General features: G+C 47.7%; 1 protein-coding gene across 1 annotated transcript in view; it reads right to left on the reverse strand.

Moving 5' to 3' along the window:
• The window catches only part of LOC144167967 (sodium/nucleoside cotransporter 1-like), a 69,120-nt gene that overhangs the window by 8,086 nt on the left and 36,983 nt on the right, over positions 1-24,051 (reverse strand). Inside the window, exons 8-11 of the mRNA XM_077697078.1 lie at positions 16,618-16,745; positions 13,334-13,502; positions 5,989-6,147; positions 578-758 (exon numbers count right to left, since the gene is read on the reverse strand). Of these exons, the coding sequence (XP_077553204.1) occupies positions 578-758; positions 5,989-6,147; positions 13,334-13,502; positions 16,618-16,745 (637 nt within the window). The remainder of the gene's footprint in view (positions 1-577; positions 759-5,988; positions 6,148-13,333; positions 13,503-16,617; positions 16,746-24,051) is intronic.

A 24,051-nucleotide genomic window follows, 5' to 3' on the forward strand; every position in this document is an offset into this window, starting at 1 on the left:
ATGCCGCACGGGTTATCTCATTCCGATAAGGAGAGCGTTTCGTCCTACCTTCACTAGCCTCGAATAGTCTTCTTTGATCTACAATGTTCTAGATGTAAATCGACGCTTCGAGAAATACTCGCGCCGAAAGATAAAAGCTTGTAGAGCAGACGCCGCGGCAATCAGATTGCCGACGCTCGCTTGCGTACGTCACTTTGTCGACTGCTGCCTCGCCGCCTGTGTATTCTTTGAGTGATTAGGGGAGCACAAGCTCGCTCCAAGAAACTTGTTTTTCTTGAAGGCAACTGCGTCGTCTTTGGTATCGTGACAATATGTATCTACGTATGCTCTGGGACACCGATTCCTACATTTTCAGTTTGTCATTATTTACTGCCGTGGTAATTGTTCTACCTGACAACAACACCTCTTTTGCGCGCACATCTCGTCACTTAGGTCTTTCGCCTTAAGCAAACCTATTTCACATCCTGTTTCCGCCGAAATTGCTGCCCAGTATATCTATCCATGATCCCACAAGTCAACATGCAGTCAGAGTGTCTGAAGTGGAGAGGAAGAATTTCCGTGTCGTGGTTATACTTGCCGATGGTGCAGGCGGTAAGATAGTTTGCCACGCAGCCGGCGACCAGGGCACTGAAGCCGATACTAGCCAGGTCGGTGGACCGGTTGGGTGCAATGGTGCTGATCACGCCAAATGCCACCCCCAGTGAGCTGACGTTGGCGAATCCACACAGCGCGAATGTGATCACACGCCGGGTCCGCATCTGGGATGGCATGCACGAATTACTGGTCAACGGTAAATGTACTTCACGTAGGACTAAGTAACATAGTCTTCTCTCGCCGAATAAACACTTCTGTTTCCTCGTTTTATTCACTGACAGCAAATTTATGTCTTGCGATGTCTCGGTCCGGTGGCTTCGTACTGCCACTTTTAAAATGAGGAAACTATTTAAATTAAGCATCGTGTGGACGATTATAGATTACATCATGGTTGATGGCATCAGTTATGGTTACTTCCGCTGAGAGCTCGGTATCAGGGGCGGGAGGTTCCGTTCCGCTAACCTGACGGCACTTCTTTTGGTCCAAGCAAGCCGTCCTTCTTTTCATTGGCTTCAAAACAATTTAGGACAAGCTTATATATTACCAACCAGCTCAATTAAAAATTACTTCCCCCGCATCCAGACCGTCTGAAACAAGAAAATTTACACCATCTTCCCGCGAGGAGAACCATGGGTAGATGCGACGCATTGGGGGGTTTCCGTTGCGCTTCCGTTATGTTGTTTCCATTTAGCGTGTCAATTTGTTGTGGCTAGCAATTTGTTGTGCTAGCATTTCTGGTATCGGGTTGGCCGGTGCTTGTTACGGTTGCGCCGACCATCGCGATAGCAGGGCTGTTAGTCTCCATTGAAATCATCGGTGGTCATCGGATGTCATCGAAGCGGCGGAACGACTGAGCGGAGCGGCGCAGTTACCGCGTTTATATGTACCGCGCGTTAACGGCGAGGGGAATGAGAGAGAGCAGCGCACGCGCATGTGTTGGATGTTTAACCGAGCGCTAACGCGCTCTGACGCACAGCTGGCACGGCGACGGGAGCGAGCACTAACACGCAGCGCCATTTTCAATTGAATTGAATTGAAAATGGCGCTGCGGTGAGAGCGGCGTTAGCGCGCATTTGGCGCGGCGAGGAGAATGGGGGAGGGATGCGGACTACGCACTACGGAAGACGCCGGAGGGACAAGGCGAGTTAAAGAGATGCGTCGCATCTAACAAAAAGTGCCAGAAGCACCATAAAAAAGTGTGCGCTTTGATGTACTTTTGCCGCGCATGCGCTTAATATGCGTGGTGCCGGTCGAGGGAGAAGGAACGCATCGTTTTCAGTTTGACCGGCTCAAACCCACGCAGGTCTCGAAGCTAGCTGGATGTCAGAGCAGTTGTGCCGCAGAGTTCGGCGGCCTTCCAAACAGATGCAAGAATATCGATTTAGGATTGGTTCAAAGCGACATGTGGTGATCATAATCGGGGCAAGGCACCTTAAATCTTCATAAAGTGTGAAACGTCAGTGTCATTACGCCACAATTAATGCGCCTTTTTGCCCGTGTGCGTCCCCTGAAAAGAAGTGAGCGGAAATAGTTTCAAAGAAATTAAGAGGACTTGAAAGCCTGAGCTTGAACCCCCTTTACCAGTGCCTCAAAACGCCTTCATTGTATTCCTTTTTAGGAGCCAAAGAGCTACAAGGTTCTTCTTGAAGACTTTCTACAAAATTTGACAGTGTAATCGCAAGCTATAGCATCCATCATCATCATCCATGCCATCTATGCCTTAGCGTCGTCACCATAGCTGTAATAAGTTCCAGTGTTAAATAGTCGTGTAGAGCTAGTTCATACTCCTTGGTGCAGACCCTTAAGCGCGAAAAAATTAAAATTGTTGGTGGCAAGGACAAGGACAGGAGCCAACTTCCAACTAATTGCGTCTTCCAACACGAATTACATGTAGGCCAAAGCAATAGCACTTACAGGTAAATAAACAGTCTAACTGCGAAGTGTAAGGCGCAGACTCCAAACTTATCCAATTATGTTTTGCCTGTACCCCAATACCATCTGCTCTTTCACAGTCAAAGGTATGCAGGTCGTGCTAACGCAGTTGCTTCCCTCGCGCTGCATTTCATCGGCTTCCACAGTATCTCGTTAACGCTGATTCGTGTCATGGAACACAACACTGCATTCTTCAAAGTGCGGCGTGCACTCGCAATCGTGGCAATTGATGGCCAAATGCACATCTGTGCTCTTTTCTACTCGATTTTTATGCTCCCCTAGCCGTTGATTCATCCACCCAATCATTCAGTTACGACAATACAAGATCATGACCGGTCCGGATCCAGACCGGTCATGATAAGGCATATCACATGATGGCGACAGCTTATACTGGACTCCTCCATTGGAGTCTACGTGCTGGTTTTGGTGTTCATCATTGAAGTCCACTACGGGGACTAATATATGAACATACGTAAAGTGTTGGGAAATATTGTTTGCTCCAGCAAAATGTGTTATGAATGAATGAGTTGTGAATGTGGCCGAGATGTAAAGTGTCCATACTATATTTACGATATGTTAGAACATAAGCTGGCATCCTTGAATACTTGGCTGTGTGCAGTCGGGTAAACCGCTCTTTTGATGCCCCGCGCTTTGTCTTGTCGCCTGAAATCGGGCATGTGTCAGCGTAGAGCCCGGATAGTTTTTCAGGCTCAGATATGTTGAATTTAACACCGGCCCACTTACCAAATATTACAAATTTTGTGAAATGATAGGGGGCTGCAGCCGTCTGCTTAGATTTGTGGGCCACTTTGTGCGAATCGCGCCAGCTGGCCTACCTTAAAGACCGGCCTACCTTTGGAGAAACGCCTGGAATTCGGAACTGGTGTCAGTAAGGTGATTCCATGTTTTCTTCAGCGCACCACGGTGACCGCTTTTGGCAGTGGCTCTCTTAACCAGTTCTTGTGAGTGGAGCTAAACGGCAGTAGCGGTTTCCGGCTGGAAAGGTCGTATCTGACTGACGTGACAGTGAGAACGGAAGGTTTACGTCCGAGATGTTGAGACTACATTGCTAAAGCACTTTGTGCGAAACCTCCAGGAAGCTAATACCCCCTGATTACCTCCGATATTTGCGACGCATCCAGGAAAACGCCTCTTTATCTCTGCTACCCGAAACCAAAAAGTCATCAACATACAAAAAAAACCTAAATGCACACGGAAGCGATCTGTAAACATCGTGGAATTATTTTAGCAAATTGCGGTATGGATTCCTAGGCCATGTTTTGACCCCGTTCGGAGCATTTACGGGACTTTATTTAAATAAAAAGTAGTTCGAAAGTTCTGTCCTTGTCTCTGCATCCTCCCTACCAATTGTCTATGATGTTTCGTATGACTTTTACTCGGTGAGGCTCGGCTTCACTGCGCTACTGCTTGGTTTACCGACCCTCCGACAGAGTGAGTCGGCCGAACACCAGAGCGTCGTCGCAATTGGTTCGCTCGGTGGAAACTAAGCGCCTGAAAGAATGGGCCCTTAGTTTGTTACTTCGTATACTGCATCGAGCTTAGTAAAGTCTGTGCAGTCAAAGTAGCTCCACAAAAGTGCACGGGCTAGGGTTCGCGTAAAATATCTACGGCCAATTAAAGGCGGGAAAAGAGACAACAGAGTTAATATAGGTACTAATAAGTTAAACACAACCGAAACTTTTATTGTAAAGCCTAAAACCAATGTACAAGAGTATTTTTGTGTGCGGGTAACTAGTACAGCGGTCGCCGGCACGACGGCGCATTTGCGATTGCTTTTGCTGCCTAAGGAACACATTCACTTGAGAAAAGATATGCATAAAAATTTGGGGTACGGTTATGGCACAAGCGTTATTTAGAAATAGTCATTTAAGCTGCTAGAAATGCTGAAACCACAAAAATATCCAACAGGATATACGATATACACTTTATATTTCCATACCAAACATCGCTCAGACTATGCCGGAGGGGACTAAAGTACTAGGTGCACTATGTCGCGATTGGAAAGTTTGTATTCATGATAGGTCATGTTTTTAGTGTTTTTCTCTACTTAGGGAATGTGCTTTACTCGCAGTTTTGCGCTGGCACATTCATTGCTAAACAAAGTAGTTTGCAGACTGCGCGCAGAGTGACACTGACAAGCTGGCGAGTTCTCGTTGGCGTGGTGTTGAGATAACCAGCGATTGCTTGCGGGAACAGTACTAAATCAGCCTACTCTCAGCTTGGTGCCAAGAAGCCTCTTGCGACACATGGACGAACCAGGAAAGCTCCCAAAGTAGGGGCGAATTGCCTCGCAGTTCAGTGTTTGCGATGACGCGGAGAGCGTTCAACCATTGTACCCGCCTCAGCTATTGAACATTACTATACTAAGCGTTCCTCGCAGGCTTATCTGACCCATTCTACAGCCGACAACGTGTCATAAGCAGAATAGGCGGATTCCTGAGATGTCCAGATTGTCTAACCAAGGGTAATGTCGAATTCCAATAGTGTTGTTCACAGAACCGAAACCGAAGGTGGTTTGAATTACAATCTTCTACATTGTCCAATCACATCCGAACTCGAGTACGGGTTACTGCTGGACGTTGTTGCGGCCGTCACAGATGTCGCAGGGTACTTTGTTTCTACCAGGCTTTGTAAATAAATGCTGCTTTACCGAGTAGATAAACGTTGAAAAACGTGTTGATTTGAGCGATCGAGTCTATGCAACGGAAACAGAAATAGTTTGACAAATTCGATTCGCAATGTATGGCTTTGTATTTGTTCCTGTGTAGTGGCTTCTACATCACAACTAGATATGATGATATTTTAGCTGACAAAGTGGTTAGTCAGAAATTCATTTTATTCCTTAGTCGCAGAGAAAGTGGCCCTTGTCAGGCTTATGAAGACGCTGCTGGGAAGAAGGCAAAAATTTCATGTACAAAATGGTATTGCTGTTAAACCGGTCCACTGAAATTTGCGAATCTCAGATGGGAAGATTACCGTGAACAATGTTGCAACTTGCGCTTAGTGTAAAGTGATTGTGTAATAAAGATGTTTTTTTCTACTGTAACAAACAGTACTTTAAGAGGGGATGCTATATATACCTCTAGCCTCTACGTGCATCGCCCGCATTCCCGCCCAGGAGGTTCCCGAGATGGGAAATGTCGGCGAAACGAACGCGTCCATGTGCAGAAAATATCAATAAACACAACATTTTGACGTATACGTTCAGGTACGTCTATTGAAAGTCTTGTGGGATGCCTTAGCATGGAACATCACTGATCCATTATACAGCAGATACATTGTTACCTACATTCATGCATAGTGTTGTATGTGCATGTGTGCGATTGCATTATTTGAAGTCAAGAAATATGTACAAAAGCTATATCGCCATCCACTTTTATATGCATCGGCAAAAGGGGTTGCCAGCTGTCTATTGGCGGTGATACGAGGCTGACATCGTACCGACAAGGCTCCGTTGCCCACGTGCGACGTGAGGTCCCGGTACGCGACGACTTCGCTTGAGAGCAGCTCCGTCGCCAGCAGGCGGGCCCCGAAGTGTACCTCGTCCAGGCCCACGCCCATGAGCAGCACCATTGGCTCCAACAGCGTCGTCAGGATGGCCTGCATCAGCGGAGGTGGCTTCGATTGGCTTGCTTTGCCTACCATTCCGCCTCTGCTAAAGAAGCTCCGAGCATACAATAAAAGCATAGGAAACATGGGTTCAGCGACGTCATGGTTGGGGTTAGTGGCGGTGCCACATGCTAGATACTTGGACTTCGCCGTTTGTCTACTGCAGTAAAAATGGTTTATTGGTATAGCCGTACAATCAGTTGCTATAGTAACGCAAATAGCACCGCTATATCTATAGCATCAAAAATAGCACCGCTACTCATAATATTCGGGCATGGGTTTTTCTATATACAACAGGCAGCGTCATTCTTTCTCAATAATGTTATAGAAAAACGCTTTTAGTGTGTACGTCAGCATTATTCATTCATTTATACAATTTCTACTGTCAAAAGGTAAATTGAGTAGTTATCAACTCTTCATGTCAGAAGAATATGAAGCCAATATATCGGAAATATCGAAGAAATTCATGGGAGCAGTAAATTATGCGTACCTGCTTTGAAGGGGCAAATCAGTAGGGCATCGAAAGCTTCGCTTTAATGAACATCGTCAACGGCGCATTTATGAAAAGCGTTATGGCTGCCCGAGGCGATGCGTGTTGCTCAATCGTTGTTGCTCAATCGTTGGCGCTTTCCCTCGTCATTGTGCCAGCGCGGGTTCCAAATAAGGCGCATTTTGGGAGCGAAGCCCCTTAGGGAGTGACTGGAACTGTTGGCGTCTCTTGTCGTCGTCGTCGTAATCGTCGTTGCATGAAGTCACGGTACTACAACGTCGAGAAACGTGATCATCCAAGATAAGGTAATCATCCCAGGGCGGCAGCACATGATCGGACGCAAGGTCCAACGTTTATAGTTGCCAAGATCTCTCAAATTAAGGCCAACTTCTATTCAGTGAAATGTCGGCGGAGATGCAGCGAACGATGCCCGGCGGCAACGTAGTGAAAACGGCTGTTCGCCGACAACATACTTAGGCGGCGAACGCGACCGGAAGAGTCAAAGTGTATTGTAAAGCTTCAGCCAATCACAGCTACCTACGTTCTGTCTGCGCGGAGCGCCTGCGCATTCAGTAGCCGAAAAGAAGGCGCTCTTTTCGCTCTTCTTTTCCGTATTGGCGGTGAGCGCGACCACAGGCGGCGCTGCAAAGGGCGTCTTCGTGACGTCAACTTAGGGATTCACGCATTTGTCGTCTGCTTCACTCGGGCTCGCTCTACCTGCTGTTTCTTTGCGCTCGGTCGACTTTTGATGTTTGTCCGCACCAGATGTTTTGTATGCGCAACTTTTTATTACAATAAAAGACTTACAATCCCATACACTAGCTCAAGGCGTGATTTAGTGTATAGTTTTCGACAAGGCTTCGGAAGAAACATTGACGGTGTGGCCACATTCCTGTGAAGCCCGTGTTGTGCGGAGAGTCGGAGCTATAGGCGTCAGCTTCTGTATTTACAAATCTTTCGAACAAAGGGAACATCCAGAGTCTAAAAACCCACAACAGCGAAATGCAAGAGCAAAACAAACTTCAGGCCTTCGGGGCTCTCGGCTTTGGCAGAAGGCACTACGATTCCTGGTAATCGATAGTATGTAAGGTAAAACTGTTTTTGCAACCTGCCGAACGCTCGAAAGTATTGTATCACATCACTTTACGTTGTCATAGCATGAAAGTGTGACGACAAGCACTATGGGGCGCAAAAATGTAAGTTGAGTTCCAAATAACCTACGGTGTGTATAGGCGCGTGCTGGTGCAGCCTTCTAACCAGTATGGATGCTTTTTGATCAGAACGGGTAACAATTACAGTAAAAATACAGCAACAATATGTTTCTTCTGATCTTGACGGAGATTTCGGTTCATATTTCCGACAGCCATGCCTTCCCAATGTTCACATATGCGGTATAGTAACACTGCACTCAAGAGTACGAGGCGGAGGCGGAGGAGGAGAAAACGTTTGCAGTAAAATCGAGCTGGTTAGTGGGCGGGATCCTCAGTCCAGGACAGAGAGTAAGAGTAATTTTCTACAGTTCGTGGAACATCACCCCGAGTAGGCCAGCATTTGTTCTTTACGCCTGAAGGGGTTGGAAAACAATAAATAGCTGCTTGGAGATATTCATCGGTTATGCTTCTTTATGACACTGAAAACCGGCACGTACAATATTTCTTGCGTTTCTTAGAAAGTATATCAAGCATTCAACGCTGTAATCATGTCGTAACTGTTCGCTTTGAGATTCAGTTCATTAGTTACGATAGAAATTCGGGGCGGAAAAGTCGCCTTCGAGTACTCTGGACAACGTCGTCTGCGCCGTTTCGCGGAGACGTAGCACAAACCTTCTCATTGCATTTGCATGGGAATAAACGCACGCTGCGAATATGCACGTTGTACGCAGCCATACCGAAAGCCAATTTCTGAAGAAGGTAGTGCATGCCTTACAGCCTGAAGAAAATATCCACACAAACTATGTGCGCCTCTCAAACCTCCACAAACGTCCTAATAAGATATGTGTGACGGTGCAGGAAAATTAATTCGTTGGGCATAGAAAAAACATTTACCTGATACAAGTCAACAACAACGAAAGAAATAGACGACAACCGCTTTACCCGCCGCGGTGGCTCAGTGGCTAAGGCGTTGCGCTGCTGAGCACGAGGTCTCGGGCTCGATTCCCGGCCGCGGCGGCCGCTTTTCTGGTAGTGGCGAAAAGCAAAAACGCCCGTGTGTACGAGATTTCGGCGCACGTTAAAGATGCCCAGGTGGTCAAAATTAATCCGGAGCCCTCCACTACGGCGCGCCTCATCGCCTGCGTTGCGTCGCCGCGTTAAACCCTGCAATCATCAACAACCGCTTTGTTTCCTGCTTTGCGATGCGCATGTATGGACGCGCCGCTTGGTGAGTAGCATTACACTGTTGAGTCTTCATAAGAACATCTCGGAAATACTTTAGGGGAGCTTACACATTTTGTATACCTATCGAGGAGCTCTGAGCCCTGAACCTCGCAAATAAGGTAGAAAAGACGAGTTACGCACGATTATCTGACCGATGCTCTGAAGCAAGTTGGTCTCTGTAGTTATTAAGAGTTGTCAGAAGCTGGAATAATAACTGAATTACTGGAAATACGCTTTTTCATGCCCTAAAAGATCGAAGCGGGCGATATTTAGCTTATGCTTTGCTGTCCCTTACAAGCGCACCACAGCGGCGCAAGTGTAGCAGACGACAGCGGCGCAAGTGTAGCAGACGACAGCGGCGCGAGTCCTTAAGCTGACGTCAGAGCCAGGGGGCGCCACTCAAACATCTCACCGCCAATGCGGCTTCTTTCTCGTGAAGCCCACGTCAAGAAAACTGCCAGAAAGTGCCAAAGCAGCGCGGTGGGTAAAATTGTAGCCGAAACGGAAGAATATATGGGGACTGCAGCGAAGTTCAGCGCACAAAACTAAAAGTAGCTGCAAAGATTGCAATCAAACGAACAACACGAACAGCGTCACTCATTTTTGCCATTTGGTAATATGTATGCGGGAACAATGACGCCACTTTAAAAAAAAAAACAGCGCCCTGACAAGTAAATAAACATTATTTAGGTCGTTCATATCAATTTTTAATAGTCAATAGATACTTTTTATTGAAGACAACTTATAAGCAGGGATACAATTACGCGCATCTTGCTTTGGATTTAGCATCTGGTAACCTTGACGCAGGCAGCTCGCACGTCGGCGGCGTTCGCCACTGCAAGTTGCGTGGATGTTGGGCTCGACGAAAACTGCGCGCCGCATTGATCCTTTGGCGGCCGCCGCGATAACTTTTCCATCAACTATCGCTGCATAGAGGTTGCCCTTTCGGCGTCACGAATTATATTTCGCATTCGCCTGTGCCATATAGGTTTCAATATTACCTAGAGTGGAAGCTGTCGCTGCAATCGCATGCCGCCATGGGAATTGTGGGTACCGGGAGAATCAGATTGGCAGTAAGTGGCTAGCGCGAAGTGCTATGGGTTAGGCTATCGTCTCTGAAGTGTTTGTTAGTTCTGTTTTCGGCATACCTTTCCCTTCCGGGCATGCGCCTTGCTAGCATTAAATGGCTTTCACAAATATGTCCAAATAACAGCGTGATTAACCCTCAACATGTGTTCGCGTTAGCGGGGAGTTTCTTAGGATGAAGGTGTGACCACATGCAGCAACGGCGACAGGCGACGAGGAAAACTCAACTCAAATGTTAAAACAAACAGATCGCGTGGGCGACAGCGACAAGCGAAAAAAATAATATACTGCCACTAATGCCCGCCGCCATTGTCGCTCGTCGCTGCAGCTCTCTGTATTGTAGCTGTCGCTCGCGTGTGGGCTGCTTCTGGCCAGCAAAATGCGAGTGATAGCAAGGGCGCCGGCGGGCTATTTATAAATTATTTTCGCTTGCCGCTGTTGCCCAGCCTATCCCTTTCCTTTACCCATTGAGTTAGAATTTTCGCATCGCTCGTCGCCGACGCTGCGTATGGCTACCCCTTGAAGCATGCACGCACTGCCTTAGACAGACGCAATGAGGCAACATACGTGGCGACTCGACAAGCCGGCATTTATTTACCATTCAAAGCATTTATGCAATTTTACAATGCTTTGCACGCGTGCTTGAAGACTTACTTGAGGTAATAGGATTCGCCTACAGGTTTGCTTACATCTGCTTGGACAAAAGAAATATACAACGCGACGACATCACTTGTGCATCTCTAGCTGTTGCATCTGCTTCGCCTGCAAAAGCCCATAGCAAACGAACGTAATACAGTTTTGAGAGGAAGCAAGGACACACAAGTGAGGCAATTAATTTTGTTCAGCTAAATATTACAAAATACGAGGAAAGCATCATCTAGTTTGGAGTATGGAATAATTTTAAAGTATATCCGGGACGGCCCAGTGTAACGGGAGCGGGAGCCATATGCAGAACTCCTGCTTTTTTTCTTTTCTAACCCCAAAGTTCATTTCTCAACCTAAGCGCTCTAGAGTATTTTATACAAATTAAAATTAAAATTTGTTAATGGCGGCACGTTTGCCAGCAATTTTTTAAACAAAAATTTAATTTGCGTCGCTGCAAAGTCGTTGCCAGCCATGCCACGCCGAACGTCCGGCCGAAATACAGGCTATAGCGGCACCTATGGAGACATGGAGCGCTTTGGCAGAATCACTTTGACAGTAGCTCCAAATTCTACTCTAGGTAAGCTAGTGGGAAACTCTGTGGCCTGTGCACCCCGAGGTCGGCCGATCGAATGCAAGTGCGTTCCGTCTGAACTGCGCGGGGGAAGTGTGTGCGAAATGAACATCTTCGAAACGCAGACAACCTGAGAATCCCGCCATAGATTACAGAAGATGATCCAGCACAGAGACTGAAATTCTCTATGGCTTCTAAACAATTGTTTTGAGTGTATAGAAAAACAAAACAAAACAGGATAATGTTCCAGACACATATTAGCTGTTGCGTAATGGGGCGGGCAGAAACGCAAGCATTTTGGAAACCTACGCTATCGGTCATATCTGTGACTCGTTGGTAAAAGATAACGCCACTTGCCAAAAACTATGCAACCATCACTGCTTTTTGCACAGCGAAGAAAGTTGCAAAAATCCCAATAAGCTCAACACAATTATAGACAAGCTAAGGCTTTTCAGCGTTTGGATGCATTATCTAAGGGGCTGTCATTAGTTCTCCTCTTATTAGTAATCTTACGCCTCTTTAGCGTGGATCCGAAAACGGCCGTTAGAAATTTTTGCAAGGGCATCACTTCGCCCTTCGCCCACAAGATTCCCTGCTTACAGCCGCCACCTGAGCGCAGCGTCTTTTTATTGTAGACTCCTGGCCATATGGGCTTCGGCGGCGCGGAGACTGCGTACGAGGCTGCCCGAGCTTTGATAGACTGGTACCCTAAAGGGAGCCCTTTGTCCGCATCCCTACCCCAACCTTATCTATAGCTATTACTCAACTTCCGTGATTTCACCCTCCATCACACGCTCTCGCGCACCACCCTTTCTCCCCTCCCTCCTCGTTATCCCCAGTAGAATCAACACTCCGGAGACTAATCCAAACGCACTCCCTCACAACTCCAGCCATCTTCACCAACATATCCCCACCCCTTTTGCCACCGCCACTTGCCCACGCTGCGGGGATCCCGAAGATACCCCCAAAGCCATCTGGAAATGCCACGCCCTGCTTCCTCTTCCCCTACCGACCCCAACCCCCGAACTGCAGGCTGTGTGCCCTCGTGCGTTCGTACGCACAGTCGCAGTGAGCCCTGGTTGCCATCTTTAATAGACAGCAGAGGTGCGCCCGATGGTCAGTGGTGTCATGGCGAGGTCCGCGTATTTTCCTCCTCCATTTATGCTTAACACCTAAGCTCTGACGTTCAAGCCGCGACTTTCAAAGGCTAATTTTTATGCGGAAAGTGGTGGTAAGAGACGGCCCTTCTCACCACGAGAAATAAAGCAGGAACTGAAATGTTTCCACGTTCCTTACCACCTAAAACTCCGACTTTTGCATATTCTGAAATAAAGCCGGGAAATTTTAGTTGTTGGTTCCATTCTTCAACCGCCTCGGCTATTTGTCTCTTAATTAACTCACGAGTTGGCGTAAACCTGCTTTACTTTTAGCTGCCTTGAAAATTAAGGTTTTTGTCAAATGGTTATGATATTGTGGAGCCAACGTAAGTTGAGCTATCAAAAATTGAAAACCGATTAAATAGTTCCAAATTCGGTGTTCAGTGGTAAGGTGTCAGCCAGCGTAAATTGTCATTTTTTAACGCATACTGCAGAAAACACCACCAGAAGAGAGTTGTGCATTCAGCACGGGTATGCCGCCTGTACGAACTACCCATAAGGGGTTATCAGCAGAAAACAGTTGACACATTGTGGGTGAAACGAATACCGACATGAAATGGTCCATAATAGAGGTATGAAGCTTGTGCCAACTTTGATAACAGCACAGAATAGCTAACTCGTAAATTATGAAGTGTCGTTTGGACCTTACGCTTTGTAGTGTGCATCAGACTGCATTGACTACTGAGATACTGCGCAAATACTTGCATGACTTCATCCCCTAAGTGCCCACTGCATTTGAATTGCTTGCAAGAGATGACCGTGACTACGGGGTTATTGTAAAAGAACCTGGGCGCTGAAGATGCGCCTGCATACAAGGGTCATCGTGACCCTTGTCGGGGCATCAGACACTCACGTGGGGCGTGAACTCTGCGACAGACACAAGCCTGCCGAGGCCAGCAAACACGTCGTTCACGAAGGCTGCGGCCGTGTGGAAGGCCACCAAGGTGTAGCCGATGGCGGGAACGATGGCGACCAGGGTGACCATACGGGTTGCCAAAGCCTCGACAGAGGTCTCGTTCGGACTGCGTTCGGCGCATTCCATGCCGGATCTTTTTGTGATTAAGCCGGACATGGACATGGTCACTCAGGAAGATGTATTAACTGCGGTCTCTTTATAAAAAAAGAATAAAATAAATACGCCTGTGCCACACATGCAGGTACAAACATCCACTTGGCTACAGCTACTACACAGCAATGTATACACTTCCAGGTGACAAGAAAAAAGGTAAAGATTGAAGAATGGTTGCGAATTTCGCTTAGAATGCCGCTTAAAAAGTGATATGGGCTATCAGAGAAAGCGGGAAACTTTTTGATTTTAGGGAACGATTGTGTGGACAGCTTCTCAGCAGAGAAAGAGGTAAAGGGTTGACCGTGCATTGCATAAAACAACGGTTCCACGCGTTTTAAAAGGCACTGCGGGCGACGCTTTCGCTTTGATAGTAACTACTGAAGCATCGATGGTGTCATTCCAGAGTGCTTGCATTTCGAGCGGGCCAAAATTCTTCGTATTGCTGAGAACAGTATCGTAATTACCCGATTCTAACGCGCCCCCGATTCTAACGCGCACCCTATTTTCCGGGCAGAAAAACCGAAAAAACTTGCACTTCCGATTGTAACGCGCACGGAACTTTGTGAGCAAGAAAAACAAATGCGAGATAAACGGGCGATTTATTTCTCGAAGCAATCTCACCCATGTCCCTCCTCGTCGCTTTCCGCTGACCACAACATCTCGTCCTTGGTGCCGTCAAGCGCGTTCGCGATGCCACACTTCATAACGAACATTCAACCATGTTTGATGTGATCGTGGCCCACGCCTCGCACGCCCATCCTGCGAACTTCTCCAGAGGCGCACGCTTCAGCCGACCACTCGTTTTGAACGCACGAGAGCCGCTGCTGCCATTGCTATATCAAGTGCGCAAGTGGAACGATTTGTGTGAACGCCGATAGAAAAGCCTGATATGCTTCCCGTGTCCGAAAAATCGTTGCTAAAAGCTTTGGCGCCATCTTGAGATGGCGATGGGCGAGACGAAATTTCCGTTGTTTCGGCAGCTTCGGTTTCGTATCCGATTCTAACGCGCATACGATTTTTCGACCTATTTTTCCGGAAAAGAGGTTCGCGTTAGAATCGGGTAATTACGGTACCCCGTTTTGGAATATCCATATGATAAGGCGAAGATGTATGGCTCTGGTGACATAACGTCGGCCAAACTGGCCCTTCTGAGATTCTTGCACGACGAATATACGGAGAAATCATGGCTATGTTACTATCCAAGCTCCAGGCACCAAGGCGAGACAGCTAATTAAAATTTCTTATTCAAGACGTCGTCAGCCAAGAACTTCAAAACTTGGCATTCCGGCCACTTTGCTCAATTAGTCATCATCAGATGGACCGGCTTCACTGGTAGCTACGAACTTCTTGACACTTTTGTTGATGGAGTTCCTGCACAGGCTATAATCCATAGAGGTGCGAACGTATCTGTGATAAGGGGGAATAGCTGCATCATGCAAGAAATGCTAACGTCTGCTCCCGACCCGCGTCCTTGACGTTGCTGAAGCAACCGCTTTTATACCATTGGTTTATAACTGCCGCCCTGCCCCCATGACCTCCTCCTTAGGCTTGGCCTTCTTTTTGAACGTTCTCAGCTTATTGATAAATCGGAGGTAGACATCAGTCTGGAGCTACCTTGTCCGGAGAATGTTGCAGACGCCGTGCAGTGTCTCCCGTATTCAATAGAGTTAATTTGACTCTCTCTAAAGCCGCAGACATTCTATCATGGAGAGGACCTTAATTGCAGCATTCTTTAAAAAAGCGCCGTAGTAGCAGCAGCTGTTCTCCGGTTAAGTAAATGTCCTCCGCAGCAAAAACTGAATAAAAAAAACACATGTTATCTGATGGGATTTGAGCCCGCGTCTACAGATTAGCAAACAAATGTCCCACAATCTTTGCAATGTACGCATGTTGCCAGCACAGAACGAATGTTGGGGTGTATATTGCTCTTTAGTGGCGCATAGATACTTGGGGAATTGGCCCATGATCCAATGTTTTATGGGGAAATGTGTCCCTTCACAATATTCACAAAACTTGGAATTGGAGAAGTAAAAGTTTCAGATTAGTGCGTGTCGGGTGACACCTTAATGCGAATTAAGTCACGACAGTGGCACACTATCACAACAGAGCCCTGATTTTAGGGAAGCTGTGGTATGTGGTAGTTTTCTTGCTGATGTACTTCTCGCCATAAGACGAAGGAACAGAAGCAAAGAAAGAGGCGCAAACGCGGTGTAGCAGAAGAGAAGGTTAAGCAATTCGTGCCAAAAGATAACGAATCTTTGGCAGACTTCTGCCGAGGTAATAAAAATTTCGAGAAATCCCAGCTGCACCACGATCATGTGTTTGTGGACAACGTCCGGTATTTTTGAGATGACAGCAAAAAGTTATCGTAAACAGAGCCGGTTGACCATCACACACAATGATTGTCGGTCTCATGCGCCAAACTTTAAGCTTTTCAACCTAAATGTGCGTAGCCTCAATAATAAAACAACATACAACTTTCACTGCTTCGTTAAATGATTCTAAAGGCGGTGTCCCATGCTGCTTTTTTCACCTAGCTAGTATGCTAGTGACACTACTTTAAAGATGGCAACATACTTGTCTGCAACAGTTTTCGTACTTTTAAGTCTTATCCTGCCTCGCCCGGAGGGATTTAAAGACAACTACGGGGTTGTTCTGATGTCGAAGTCCACAGCTGTTGTCTCCAATATTTTTGTAAAAAGTTTGTTTCGGCAGTTTGCAGACGTACCCAATTGCATTTGAATTTGCTGTTGTAGAAACTGTGTTGCGCAATGTACGACCAGATCTCTCACGTCTCATCATTGAAACACACCTCAACAGCGCACCAAGCCTACCAGTAGTTCATGTTTATCAGCGTCACGTGGGTCTCTGCATAACTACTTTTTCGCTTCAGCGGATGTCACAGTGTGTTGCTCCGCTCTCTGCCCCTCCTACCACAGAACCTGGTCACGTGGCCTGGCTTGAGCCTGATCACACCAGCCTTTCCTCTTTAAGCATTCGCAATAACTTGAAAACATTAGTGACAAGGCTACAGACTTGTTACAAATGACAGGCACTCTGTGCTGTACCTTTTGTACTCCTCGAGGTTTTTCTGCGCTGTGGCAGAGTCCTCCGTCTCCGGGTAGAGCAGCTTCGAGGACGCGATGGCCGCCAGCGTCGACAGTAGCGGAGAAATCATCACGTCCACCAAGCTGAGCTGCAGGAAGCAAACATTAAGAACGAATTATCGAAGCACGTGCACACCGCGGGAAGCTTGCTGAATTTGAAGTGTCCGGGATTGATTTGAAGGCAACTTTAGTTTCTTCCTGTTGCAAGGGAAATGAAGATTGCGATACATTAACTTGGCGTCGTTGGCTTGGCTGTAAGTTATATGCGGGTTTATTATAGCGCGTGCAATGGATGTGGCGTGGAAGCAACATGTTACCGTTGCTAAGTCAACAGAGCCGGTGGCATGAGAGCTGAAGGATAGAGTGTAGAGAGCCCAAGGGAAGAGCTTCCTTCGACAAGTGAGCTTGGGACGTTGCCAAGAAAACGCCAATCGAAGCGCGTCTCCTGTTCCAAGGCCACCGCTCCCTACAAGCAACCGCTTTGACCTTCTGTCCAGGTCACACGAACGGAGCAAGAGCCGGGATCATTCAAACCACCGCAGCTGTAGCGGTAACCACCGTGCGGGCACATCGAGCAAGCTTCCTCAACAAACGAAGAGGCATAGGCAGAACAAGGTTCCCATGGAGCTCTCCCAACAGGCTCGCTCCATTGTCCATGCGACGTCGGCTTCCCAGCCCCATCAAGATCCGCTACAAGACATGTAAGATCCACCACATGTGAGTAGCCCAGCAAAGCCCCCTCACTCCTCTCCCAATTGTTAAACCCCCGATTTTCAAGCTACCCACGTTAAACCCAATATGCAAAAAACAAAGCCCAATATGCACAAATAGCACAGCAGGTGCACGAGATCTTTCAACGGACGCTCCCAGGGCTGTTACAGCAAATACGCGCCTCCCTTATTCAACAAGCTCTCGCCCCTCTCGAGAACATGCTACAACAGTTAACAGTGCGCCTTCAAGTTGTAGAAGAGTAGCTACTTCACCGCAAGCGCCATGCCCCTGTTCCCCCCCCCCCAGAACCAACGAATGCAGAATATGTCTATGATGCACACCCAATCACCTCCAACCTCTACATCACTCACAATATGGCAATGGAACTGTAGAGGTCCCCGCTGAAAACGCAATGCCTTACTTCAACACATGCTCATCACCAACAACAAACCGGATAATATTACCTTACAAGAAACGAACACAGACTGTTCCCTCCCGGGATATGATAGCTACGTTCATCCAAGAACTATCCCGAATGGGAAAGGGAGGAAACCGCTATTTACGCCGCCTACCATGACTATTGCCTGCGTAGACAACACGCTCTCCTGCATCCCGCTGGACACGACGCATCCTAATACCTCTGAAAAGGAGCACGGAGCTACAACTACAATGGTTGACGATCATAACATCACTATTGTATACTGCTATTGGCCGACCAAACAAACAACCGCTACGCTGCCCGCCTTTCATAGGGTGTATAATGCAACTCGTAGCTGAACCATACTCTTATTGCTTGGAGATTTCTACTCTTCTCATCCAACCTGGGGCTACGTTAGAACATCCCCTTTAGTGTGTAAATTGGAAGAATATACCAGCCTCCTTCAATTCGCCACTATGAATGACACCACATCTCCAACGAGGCTCTGCTTCAATCAGGAGGCTGACACAAATCGTGATCTTACCTGGATTCGAGGTCCTCTAATCGCCGCCTGGGACAACACCAAGAAAAATCTCTGGAGCGACCACAAAACTATCCAAATAAGTGTCCCTCTCACCCGGTCATCAAAAAGAAACCGATCAAACAGGCCCACAACAAGTATAACGAATTGGCCGAATGTCCGTAAACACCTGCAAGAAATTGGCACAAGCGGCTTGTGCCAATTGGCACAAGTAGACTTGACAGTGGTACGAAAACACACCAAAAGAATAGCCTGCACCAAATACACTTCGTACGTTGACCAACGCCTTCTTACCTTCTAGAGAAATCACTTTACTATTGTCAAATGCTGGAAACATGACAATCATAACGGCTTGCTCAAAGAACGTGTTTACTGCCTCAATCACGAAGCCCAAGAGTATACCCAAGTTAGCCACACAGAATTGGCTTCAAGTATGCAAAGGGTGCAACGGCAAGCTTCATATGGCAAGGGCCTGGCGACTGTTTCTCACACTACTGGGACAACAAAAACCAAAATACACCGTCCAGCGGCTTGACTTGCCGATGGGAGACACACCACATGATATCACAGAACAGAACCGTAACACACTCTACCCCTCTTGTAGTACGGCACGCATCGACATCATTTCCACAAAATCAGCCCCAGAAGAAGAGGATGAAGGAATGAACTCGGACTTTTCACCTGGAGAACTAAATATAGCAATGCATCAACTCACTCGCAACACGGCCCCGGGACCCGCATAAAATTACACGCGGAATGATCCGCAACCTGCCTGACAGGAAATTTGCAGAACTTCTCGACCATGTCAATCGGGCTTGGAGATCAGGAAACCCATCCCCGAATGGAAAAATAATGTTACCCTCATCCCCAAATCAGGAAAACCACCCAACACACCCTACAACCTCCGCCCTATCTCCATGACATTGTGTGTTGGAAAACATATGAAGAAGGTGGTGCTCGCTAGACTGGAATGGCACCTGGAAAACAACGGCCACCTACTAGCCACAAAGGTGGGATTTCGAAAGCATGTGAGCACACAGGACATTGCCAAGCGCATTAATGAGGACGGGTACGCACAGTGGAGTGCACCCCAATTACGCACCATCGTAGGAATAGATATAAAGCTTTTCACAATGTGGTGCATGACGCGACACTTCTCAGCGTCAAGAAAACTAGACCGGGTATGCGTACTTTCAATTACGTTAAACGTTTTTTCACAGACGGAACCATCTGCATCTTGGGACCCGATGGGGAACCCTCTGGGCCTTAGCCACTTCATAGGGGTACACCACAAGGATCCATATTATCACCAACGCTCTTCAATCTGGTGATGAAGAATCTCCTCGCCAAACTAAACGTTATACCAAATCTTCAACACGCCATATACGCTGACAACGTCACACTCTGGTGTACAAAGGGTAGGCATGGCGAGCAGGAATACACGTTACAACAGGGCCCCGATCTCATCAGCGGGCACGCCCCCGACGTCGGACTCACCTGCTCAAACGAGAAATCAGAATATGTAGTGATATTGGACAACAGAACCAAGAAAAAGAACCAATATCGAAACCAGAACACTCTTACAGTAAACAACTTATCCATCCCTCGCCGTAGCCACATCAAGGTGCTGGGCTTCATCCTACAACAATATGCTAAAAGTACAGAATGGCTCAAATCCATCATTGCCCAAATTAACCATATTCACCAAATGCTCCGCCGCATGACGCGACACCATCAAGCCCTCCAAGAAAATGAATTACGCAAAAGTAGTCGAAGCCCTCGTGTTCTCATGCGTCATGTATGCATACCGTTTTCAGCGCCTTACCAAGACACAAGCCAACAAAATAGAAAGAGCCATCAGAAAATGCATCCGCATAGAAATGGGAGTGCCTCTCTACGCCCCACATGGCATTAATTATTGATGCTGCCCTCCACAACACTCCTGAAGAACAAGCCTCAGTTTATCGTGAAGCTCAGCACCATCGACTAACAACTTCAATGCAAGGGTGGGAAATTCTTCGCTCCCTCCGGTATCCCCCCACCGATCACCTCCCATCCATCACTCCCCCGCCGCCACCCTGGGAGAGCATACCAAGAATCACTGTGCTACCTATACCGAACACATGAGTCAAGCCACAAATTAAGAATGTAGAGCATCTCCCTCTCAACACGTGCCCGAACCAATCCATGACACCTACTACACGGACGCCCGTATTGTGGACTATACGACTACGGCATCGGTTAGCCCCTGAACAGCTCACGTACACCATCACGTCAACATCCCCTCGCCCACAGCTGCAGATACTCAAGCCATCGCAGAAATCATTATACTTCACCAGCATCGGACCACACACAATACAGACTGCACGGACAGTCAGGGAGCACGACGAAACTTCGCCTCGAATGACATTCCATCCCCTGCCCACACTAGCCTGACAACATATATGCATGTTTATCCCCACCTACACGTTTTCCTCGAATGGATCCCTGGCCACCAAAGCATGAGGGCAATGAACGAGCCCATGGTCTAGCCCGCGACGCTCATTTCCCGGGCAGCCCTCATCTGTGGCCCGAGGAATAGAATGCAAAAAAGGATAGAGCAATGCACCACAAAAGGCACCGCGAATATCGGCAACCTCCAAACAGCAAGAATAATACTTCCCTCCCCATCTAAATTCGTGTCACAAAGACACGCTACATATATTAGACAGGCGCAGACATTGTCCCCCTGTGATTTGTTGCTCCATTACATACAGAAGTCACGAGGTCGTCCGCACTGTCAGGTATGTGGTGGCTACCCGGACAATGAACATACGTACGTGTGACCTCGGCTTCCACAATTCTTTCGTCCAACTCCTTCCCCCCTGACATTCCCTACTCGTGGTCTAGCTCTACCCGCCGTGGAGGGTCAGTGGCTAAGGCGTTGTGCTGCTGAGGACGAGGCCGCCTTTCTGATGGAGGTGAAAAGCAAAAACGCCCGCGTGTACGAGATTTTAGCGCACGTTAAAGATCCCCAGGTGGTCAAAATTATTCCGGAACCTCATCGCCTGCGTTGCGTCGGCGCGTAAACCCTACAATCAATCAATCGTGGTCTAGCTGGTACGCTCCGCACGAAAACCTACGGGCCGCCCTGTGGTCCCTCTTGGCTGCCCACATTGAAACTCTGTGCACCTCCGCCAAGCCCACCACCGTCTGAGGACCATGGGACACCCCCTTCCTGTGAGGATTGATAATTCTGCGGCTCGGACTTGAGTTGCAGAATAAAGGTTGATTTCTGTCTCTCCTGCTCCCAACTCGTCAGTCCTTTCGCGTACTCCTAGCTTGGGCAGTGTCCTCCGGTGCGCGCGGCACTACGGATGAGCAGCCCAACTAGACGTACAGACTGAACCGGTGGCGTTGCTCGGGTAACATACGTTCGGGTGCTGTCGGTGGCGTTCTTGCATGTGTTCGGATATTTCGCGCCTGCTTAACGCCATTCATTCGTAGTGTGGAACCTAGTTGGCAGCCACTACAGGCCCAAGTAGACGTCAAAAATTTCAAAGCCAGCTTGCACAACCGTGCAAGCCTCATGTCACTGGAGAGCTGTGTCTCACTATAATTAACTCCACTAGCGCCATAAAAGTCACTGAGAACCGTTTACCCAGTGTATGCGTACGGCTCTCGTCACTGAAAGACCAAGTGAATTGCGAAGTAACGCATTTAAATGCTTTATTTGTACAGTGTCCACTTCAGTCTTCGTATACTTCATCGTCCACCGCCACAAAGTCTCTGTCGAGCACTCCCGCACCGTTCAAGCCGTGCACTACTAGTTTTCCTTCTTTTCCTTCTAGACCATTGCGTTCTCACCTAGAAGAGCAGCGCACTTCCTGATTAGCCGCCTCTTTTTTGGGCGTCTGAATCGTCTTTGGTCGCGACGTTCCCCACGTCCACGGAGCAGAGTCGGAGATAGTTCTGTTGCTACCTCCGCGGCATCCGAGCTTTATGTGCGCAGGTGGTTGAGCCTAGCAACAAAGTCAGGCGCACACGGCCTTCATTTCGTCGACGACACTGTTTTCTAGAATGCTGGTTGGCATGTGCGCTCACGATTTTTTCTTTTCTTTTGGCGATCCCCTCACGTGGTAAAACCCCACACGCAAGCCTGGATACGTATGAGACTAGGCCCCTTCCCTGCATTCTTTTCTTGTTGAAAAACCTTTTTCTTTTGTTTGAACTTCTACTTCCAAATTTTTTACCAATTCTCGGTCGTGATTGTACGCCCTTTTTTCGTTCAAATGGTGAAGTTTCCAACTTGTAGTTCTGTGTAGTGGGAACGTTATTTGTGCTTGCGGCCGATTCCTGGCCAATCCCCCACGTAGGTACGTGCTTTGGGCATTTTGTTGGTATGCTTTTCTTTTCATTTACGGCAAAACCAAAAGCTTCAACAGCCATACTGTTAGAACGTGTTCGACGGCAGCAGTGTGCCGAAACGTTTTAACAACAGAAGGGGCGAGATGCCCAAGCATTTGTAGAGATAAAGCAGTGGATGGTTCTTCATTTTTGCTTCAGTGCTTAGCTTGTGTTCCTCCAATCGAGCTGAGCAGTATCGGGACAGTCAAAGAGCAAACTAAAATTGCGCGCTACTTGTTTGCGATCACAGGTTTCCACCCGTAAATGCGTATAGAGTTTTCTGAAGCTTTGATGAAGGGCGTGACCGCAAACGCTGTCGTCATATAATAAAGGCTACCTACACGCCTCTGAATTGTGAGCACTTAATCGGACGGCGGTAACAATAACACAATATTTGTCGTCCATGCATCAAAAACTATTTTTCAGGCTAAAACAACACCCTTTATACAGCCCTAAAAATGAAGCCGCATCCCCGAAGAAAGACACCGTCTACGGAGAAGCCATTCTTTCATATACAATACGGTGGACAGTGAAGACGTTGGGTGTACCAAACCAAGAATTGATGAAATCGATTCAGGTTAAAAAAACGGCGTCCGAAAAGCTTCACTTCATAGTAACTAACGAGAACGCCCTTAGGGTCGAAGGGATGCTCTCCAATCGGCTTGTCGTGGTTGCGCTCAATCGCGATCCGATCACGCACAAACATCAGGAAGAATGGCTGCATTTGCTGACATACTTTGCCATTGAAAGTACAATGACACTAGGTTGCCCCCACTTTGTGACTGGACTCCCAAATACGCGGTCATAAATGTTTTTAGTGTGCGCCTTTGATGAACAAGAGCTGGTGGACACAGGGGAGTAGAAACTTCGTATCTCCTCCGGACGGCACATACGTCCCCGTGATTGGTGGCTGGACTGTGTGGTTGCAGAAACTGTGTGCGAAGCTCACAGGAATAAACAATACGGAGGTGACGGGGTCGCGCTGTCCAACCAAAAGTCATTGGTCCTGGCGTTTCTGGCAAACAATGCCAGTGCATTGCTGATCTAGGAGGAGTTTAGTCCCGTTTGTGATGGGCGTGGGAGAGGCACGTCCTTGAAGGTGAACTAATGCGTGACGTCCAGAGAATAAAATACAGATAAAAACTTTTATTGAAAACAACTGATATTCAAAACCGTTTCTTCAAAGCCCAAGGCGGACCTAGCTGCCCGCCATGGCCATCCGAAAGATTGTCACAAGCGCTTCTGCACGGGGGACCAGTGAATGCTGGGACGATTCTTTCAAACGGCCCCAAGGCTCCTCTTAGTGGTCTGGCGAGGTTACGGCTTGTTGGGATATTAA

Source organism: Haemaphysalis longicornis, unplaced genomic scaffold (genome assembly GCF_048455015.1).
Source record: "Haemaphysalis longicornis isolate Haplotype H1 unplaced genomic scaffold, Haemaphysalis longicornis Haplotype H1 scaffold_2, whole genome shotgun sequence".
NCBI lineage: Eukaryota > Metazoa > Arthropoda > Arachnida > Ixodida > Ixodidae > Haemaphysalis > Haemaphysalis longicornis.